At 44.3% G+C, this 7782-nt stretch overlaps 1 protein-coding gene across 1 annotated transcript in view; it reads right to left on the reverse strand.

The window, feature by feature from the left end:
* LOC106811764 (U4/U6.U5 tri-snRNP-associated protein 1-like) overlaps positions 1–7782 on the reverse strand; it is a 27846-nt gene that overhangs the window by 11262 nt on the left and 8802 nt on the right. Inside the window, exons 2-5 of the mRNA XM_014815483.1 lie at positions 3707–3916; positions 3311–3421; positions 2980–3061; positions 673–766 (exon numbers count right to left, since the gene is read on the reverse strand). Of these exons, the coding sequence (XP_014670969.1) occupies positions 673–766; positions 2980–3061; positions 3311–3421; positions 3707–3916 (497 nt within the window). The remainder of the gene's footprint in view (positions 1–672; positions 767–2979; positions 3062–3310; positions 3422–3706; positions 3917–7782) is intronic.

The following is a 7782-nucleotide window of genomic DNA, read 5'->3' on the forward strand; positions in this document are numbered from 1 at the left end:
TAGTATAGTATAGTATAGTATAGTATAGTATAGTATAGTATAGTATTAGTATAGTATAGTGTAGTTCGGTGCAGTATAGTATAGCACAGTACAGTACAGTATAGTATCGTATCGTATCGTATCAGTGAGGGCGCCGGAGTATACTGTCTTCTACGGCACTGTAAGATGACAGTAAGTTCATAATCAGTCAATAGAGGGCAGCAGCAGACAGCAGTGATAAGTGAGCGACTCATCACGTGTGAATAACAGTGGCCAGCAGTATACCAGTTAAAAAATAACCTGCAATTTAACATATTTACTAAATTTACATAAATTTGTAAAATATTAACTTAATTTACTTAAACATTTAAATGTTTTTAAATTAAATAACTTCTTATATCAACTATGAATTTAATATAATTTGTGCCTTATAACCTGCATCTAGGAATGCAGAGGGCTTGAGACATTAGCTTTATAGAAAAACATTTATATATTATATTAAATTAATTAAAATTAATGATATATTTTATTTTTAATGACTAAATATAATTAATAATTAGTACGGCTGCTGCTGCTGCTGCTGCTGCTACTGCTGCTGCTGCTGCTGCTGCTGCTGCTGCTGCTGCTGCTACTACTACTACTACTACTACTACTACTACTACTAGAACTACTACTACTACAAATATTACTCACTATGAGGAGCGTTCCTCTATTGTGTAGCGTTGAGCCTGTAGATGTGACATACGCGTCACCCCAGCATCCTTCTCTCCGCTGGCCTCCAGGTAACCTGCCACACAGCATGACCATAAATAAACACAAACAAGGTTTGCGCGAGATGAAAGGGACAACTAATGTAAGGGTAACTAAAGTAAAAGTATTAAAATTCGATCAAAAAAGAGTATTAGAAGTGCAATGGATGGTTTACCAATATCTAAATAATGTACATGGTTATACTGTTACTGTAGCAGATAAGGTGTCTCCCTGGGTACTGCCGGAACGTACCCAGGGTACGGTCCAGTATACCAGAACGTACCCTGGTAACTATCTGATATGGTTAGGGTTAGGGTTAAGGTTAGGGTAAGGGTAAGGGTTAGGGTTAGGGAGTAGGCGACTCTCTAGACTCGTTAGTGGAGTAGGCGAGGTACGGTCCGGCATATTAGATAGTACCAGGGCACGTTGTGGTATACCGGACCGGACCCAGGACCGGACCCACGGTATGTTCCGGCAGTAACCAGGGAGACATAGACCCTACGGGCTTTACTGTAGGATGGGGGGGATAAGGTATATCATTACATGTTATGTTTTGTTATGATCTCGTATGTGTCGGTGTCCACTGCACTGGATATAGTGACAAGTTAGTGAGTGCCTTCAGGGATGAACCCATCAAACAAACAGCAGTCCTCGCCAAAAGCGTCGGACCGTCGGACAAAACCGGTGATTTTTGCACGGGTCCGACAAGAAATTTGGCTTTACCAGACCGTGTGTCAGGTAACATTACATCAACTAATTACGCAGAGGCTACGGGTACTTCAGTACCACGCGGCACGCACTATGCCTAACCCTAATATCCCTGCCTATGGCTGTCTTATATACGCGTGTACCAAATTAATCTATGGTGTGGGAAAGCGATAGGAAGAGATTGGCTGTTATATGATAAAAGATAAGAAAATGATGACATGCGACGTGTGTGTGAACTATCATGGGAAGTTTATATTACTATCACTGATTATACCTGGATCACACAACTGGACAAGGCCAAAGGCCTAGAAATAGGTGAAACCTACATTAATGACAAAGCTGGCATTATCGAATGCATTGCTGATTGTACGCGTCACGAAATGGATGGAAAAATAAACGATGCTAGCTTTTTCAGCTTTATCATGGACGGGTCAACAGACATAGCTGGTGATGAGCAGGAAAGCATATATGTTAGATATGTCCACAAAGGAAAAGCAACAGAGATGTGAATGTGTTTTAATGTTTCAATATTTTTTTGGTCCAGTAACATATCATTCGGTCTGGTAAAAATCTATTTTTTACTGGACCGAATGTCCAGTAAAGGATTTTGTCTTTTGGCGAGGACTGAAACTGGTGCATAATAACCTGAGTGTAATGCTACTAAGTCACAAGTGGGTTCGCGTGCATGTGGGAGCGAAGGCTTGACTTGAAAAGTCAACGTCAGTTGCTTCCACAACACCCACGGGGTAGGTTGTTCCAGATTGGAATCATACGGGGAAAAAATAATTTAAATGCGTTGTTCTTCAATGTTGCAGTGCAAGTGGCGAAATTTGTGGGGTTGTTTCAATGTGGTACCTGACACCCCAGGGGTCACATATCTATTCGCCAGTAGTGCTATAAGGTTTGAGGAGACATTGTTCATTCGCAGGCCCTGTAGGACGGGGGAGGGGAAGAAGAAAGAAGATTACGGTGTGCATTGTCAGGCCCTATGGTTCTGTAGGACGGTGAATAAAAGATACTAGACACAGAGTGTGACGCTTTATCAGAGAGCCATGATAACATTGATATATGATAACTATGCATTTTTAAATTGAAAAATACAAGTATAAATGATGGTTATCAAAATCTGAATGTTGTTTACTGTTTTACTTTACTCACCTAATGATATAGCAGTTTAACTACCTCTAAAACTGTTTTACTCGTGGAGAATTTTGTAATACCCAAAACATTGTCTGCATAAACAAGTTTATGAGAAATCCTGCTACTGGAAGATGGCTGTCAATTGATAACCGCCTTTTCCAGCCAACAGCCATCTTGCAGTCACAAAATCCATTCACAAGATGAGAGAGAACTAAAAACAAGGACTAGAGGCAGTAGCTAACATATTTCTATCATGCATTTCTGCGCTCAACAAGGAAAAAACGTATATTTTTTTTTTGTATATTCCTCAAAAAATGTAACTAAGTAAAAAAACGACGCTGATGCTGCCGACGACGATGATGATGATGATGATGATAATGATGATGATGATGTCAGGCTCACCTTTTTTCTTTGCGAGTTCGAGAGCAGCAGCAATGCCGGCAGCTGCTACTGGCTCCTCATCCAGTACATTTACATCCTCATCCTGTAAGGAGAGGATAGAGAGAGAGAGGTTAATATCATACACACACATGCACGCACACACGCACACACGGACGCACGCACGTGCGCACACACACATACACACACACACACACACACATGCACACACATGCTCACGCACACACACACACACACACACATGCACGCACGTGCACGCGCGCACACACACACACACACCCACACACACTCGGGAATATGTGTGAAAGTATGTGTTAGCATGCTGGCAGCTTACCTTGATCTCTACAGGCTTGCTATCTATCTGCACCTCCTCCCATCCCGTAGCTTTCTGTTCATCTTCTAAATGCTGCTGACGTCTCTGCTCCTTCAACTCTCGCTCAAAGTCCTGAAATCAAAAGCAGAAATAAAAATAAATAACAATTAAAAATCTAATAAAAAAAAATCACATAAAAATAATAGCAGCTGAGCAGACAGACAGCTCATACGCTGGTTGGTTGTTCGTCCTCCATTTCTTTTAACACCTTTTATAGTTTTTAGCAAAAAACTTCTCAGATGTGTTCCAATCCTACCCCGTTATTTTATCATGTTCTAATTAATACGCACCACAGTGCAGCACCTCCCTCTCTCCCAACCACCCTCCCCTCCCACCCCCGCGCGCGCTCCAGCGTACCAGTAGTTCATCTGGGTCGTCGTCGCGGTTACCGGCCTGCCCGTACGTGGGGATGTCGCCCAGGGTACGGCAATACTCCGACGTGGAGTTCAACGTGATGTTGAGAAGACCAGCAGCATCAGCCGTCGCCATGGCGTCGTCGTCGTCGTCGTCGGCGACAGCTTCCGCTGCTGCCGCATCCGCACTCCTTATCCGCATCTCTTCAGCAAGCTACGCGGATGGAGGTTCGTTCGTTATTAAACATCGTTTTGATTACTGATTACGATTGATTTGATTACTGATTAATCTACTTTTAATAAAGAATGTTTATTCTTCATTATTATCGTTATCGTGAGTGATCTTGTTTATTAATTTGTTAATAATTTCTTATTATATTATCACGTAATTGTCTCATTAATATATTTAAAGGTATTTTTATCATTTATTATTATTATGACTAATTTTTAATTTGTTACTATTATTACTTTATCTATGTCTACCAATCGCTCTCCCTTCGTATCTACCCATATCTCTCCCTCCCTCTCCTCCACCAATCTCTCTCCCTTTCCCTTCACCCATCTCTCTCCCTTCCTCTCTACCCATATCTCTCCCTCCCTCTCCTCCACCAATCTCTCTCCCTTTCCCTTCACCCATCTCTCTCCCTTCCTCTCTACCCATATCTCTCCCTCCCTCTCCTCCACCAATCTCTCTCCCTTTCCCTTCACCCATCTCTCTCCCTTCCTCTCTACCCATATCTCTCCCTCCCTCTCCTCCACCAATCTCTCTCCCTTTCCCTTCACCCATCTCTCTCCCTTCCTCTCTACCCATATCCCCCTCTACCATCCACCATCTCTCAATTTCCCTCCCTTTCCTCCACGATCCTCTCCCTCCCTCCGCTACCCATTGCTCTCTACCTCCCTCTTCCTCCACTATCCTCTCTTGTCCTCCCTCTGCTCCACCATCTCTCCCCCTTCCGTCTTCACCTGCGAGACAGCGCCCATACCTGCTCTAACCGTCGCGTCGGCAGCCCTCTGCCTGTCTGCTTCAATTTTGCGGCGCGCTTGTGTAGCGCACCTGTAGTTACCCTTCTGCGGCGTCGTCTTCCTCTATCGTGACAGCCAGGTCAGGTTCCTCTCCGGGCCGCAGAATCTCCGGCATGAACAAGCCGGGCCGGCGCGCAGAGAGAGTGCGGTGATGGTCTAGGCTGCGGCAGTAGGCACACACACAGTAAATGCCGCTTCTCTCACTCAGCTTTTTCGCTCACCGTCTCGCCTCCCCTTCCACCCCTTCCTCTCCTCTCACTCTACTTTTCTTTCTTCTATCTCTCTCTCTCCTATAACTATATACTATCTTTCGCTCTCGCTCTCTTTCCCCTATTATCTCTGTTCTTTTTGACCCTCACCCTTCTTCTGCCTACATGGTACTAGTTAATAAGCTGCCGCGGCGCAGCGACAGCGTCATCTAACGTCTACTGCGGTACTTCTGTCGTTGGGCAACTAGGTCGGATATACTAGGAAACCCTGGTTAGTCGCCAAACCTGTCGTTACATTGAGCAGCGAAACAGTGGAATGACAGGGCATTCGTATCCAAGAACCTCTACTCAAAGCGAGATGTTCCCGTTGCGGATTGTATGCCAAGTACTGCCAGCACCATGAGGGCCCGGTACGTTTAAAAAGTGTACTTCAGTTATTAGATGGGACAGCTCCCCCATCGCTACGTGAGTAGCAACAAACTCATTTGCAAGACAGATAGAGTTAACATCATCCACCCTTTACCTACGCAAGCTTACAGGCCTGCAACTAGAGAGCTGCCACCTCGTTACCATCTAACGCAGGGCAAAAACTACAACAGTTCCACAACACATGCACTGGCAGTTGGCCACTGCAGTGGCATACGTTACATGCTAACATGACTGAATACAGAATGCCATAGAAATTATATTACGATTTAAAGAGATAAACCTTCTTCAAAACCAGTATTTAGCTCTTGAAATATTCTGTGTGACATGGTAGCCTATACATCCAGGCATCTGTATAGAGTTGATAGCGAAACCCGGGCAGTCAAATTCTTGTTTGAGCAGACGAGTGAGAACAGATCCATGTTTAACCCTCTGTGAGGCGTTTCAAAAGGCTTTATCCGACATTACTCTTCGCATGCTCGCAGCAAGGTTACATTTCATGGTCCTTATCAATAAGCCATAAAATGCTGGTCACACTGACAACAAAAAAGTTTTTCAACTCGCTCGTCAGACCATGTCTCAGTAAAATGTGCTAAAATCTTACCGTGTGCATTGAACTTTGACGCTCCAATTTCAGCACGCAGTGATGGCTTTTCCTACCATGCATGCTACTACACCGACTATCTTTACAAGCCCTAGGTCGAGCCGTTTAGATTTGTGCCGCCAATTTCTGCATTTACTCACTTATTACCTTAAGTTTAAGGAAGTCGAATGTTCCACCTTCCTTTTACACTCTTGGACTTAGACCTTTGACCAGCTTCGACTCCCACCTCGTTTTGAGCGATCCCCCGATGTGCACGAATATCGTGAACGTATCGAGCGGTTAACAGATTTGTTGCTGCCAACTGTTTGAACGGGCACGGCAACGCACGCCACGGAACCACCACGGACGCAACCCAAACCGGCCACGAATTCGCTGCGATTCTAGAAGCTGCATCTGGACTATGTCAGCAATGAGCTAATAAATACATTTGACTCATATCTATCTATTTATTATTGCCTGCCAATTACAAACTACACTGACGAGAATCCACACCGGCCGAGGCACCGCGCTTGTTCGCCGCACCACCGCAACCACAACCAACTGGAGATCTCCCGATCTTCCGCCATCCCTCGCAGCCGCCTCGACACTGTCGCGCCCTCTATAATCACGTTCGTCGAGGCCGGGGCAGCCGGGAGGTCCTCACCTCCTCTCCAGCTCCTTCAGCATCGATCTATCAGCGGGCATGCGGCTCCTGGCTGTGTGCCGGCGACGACGCACCCGCCCCCGGGGCAGACTTCATTGACGGCCTCGCGACCTGCGCGCGCGCCACACTACGCGCCCGATTCGTGCCGAAGGCAGCGTCGCAAGGCAGAGAGAGAGAGAGAGCAGAAGACCTAGATAGAGCCGCCGAGAGCCCGGCCCGACGAAGAGAGAGAGGAGAGGATAGTAGAGGAGAGAGAGAGAGTAGAGAGAGACAGGACGCGCTAAGCTCCCTCGCCCTGACAGAGAGAGAGAAGAGAGAGAGCGACGAGAGAGAGAAAGATGGCGGTAACGAATTTTATCAGATGTAAACGGGCCCGTTCTTATCATTTCAGTGTAGGTAAGGACACAGATAAATATATAATCTCAATATACACTAAGTCCCTTGAGTCGTGAATTTATTTGTAACTAGGGAATCCCGAACATACAAATGTAAGTGATAAGTATAAAGTATTGTGCTACCAAGAATATACCCTACAGTATCAAATTGTATATAGTCATAAATACTATTGTACGTATGTAATAACGAGAAAACTGAGCTTGCGACAAGCGCCATCTGCTGGAACATGTTCCATGTACATACTTGGAAATAAAAAAAATTATAAAATAAAAACAATAATTTATCAAAGATCCTGATACACTTTAGATTTAATGCTAGCTGTACTTTTAGCTTAAACTTAAGGTTCCCCGACGGTCAAACGTCAAGGGTCACTCGAGGGTGAACATGCGTTTTAAGAAATGGTTCAGCTACAAGGTTTGAGGAAGCCATAGCTTAACTAGCCACTACTACAGACAATATATATGAATCTAAATATAACCCTGATAGAATTACAAAATAATGGCAGCACACAGACCCCTGTGAACGTCCTGAAGCATATCTTATTCCAAGAAATTCTAAGCGATGGCAAATTTTTTTTGGACAGAAACCTTAACAGATCATCTAAAGTGAAATCTAGATCTCAAGATTCACTAACAAAATTAAGAAACCTAGGGAGTTAAGAATCAAGAATTAATCAATTATTAATTCATACTATTTAAACTTTTAATAAAATTAGTAAAGTACTAAACCTACATTAAAGGCATACTCTCCACCTTTTGCGCACGCGCTAATTGGCT

Source organism: Priapulus caudatus, unplaced genomic scaffold (genome assembly GCF_000485595.1).
Source record: "Priapulus caudatus unplaced genomic scaffold, Priapulus_caudatus-5.0.1 Scaffold572, whole genome shotgun sequence".
NCBI lineage: Eukaryota > Metazoa > Priapulida > Priapulimorpha > Priapulimorphida > Priapulidae > Priapulus > Priapulus caudatus.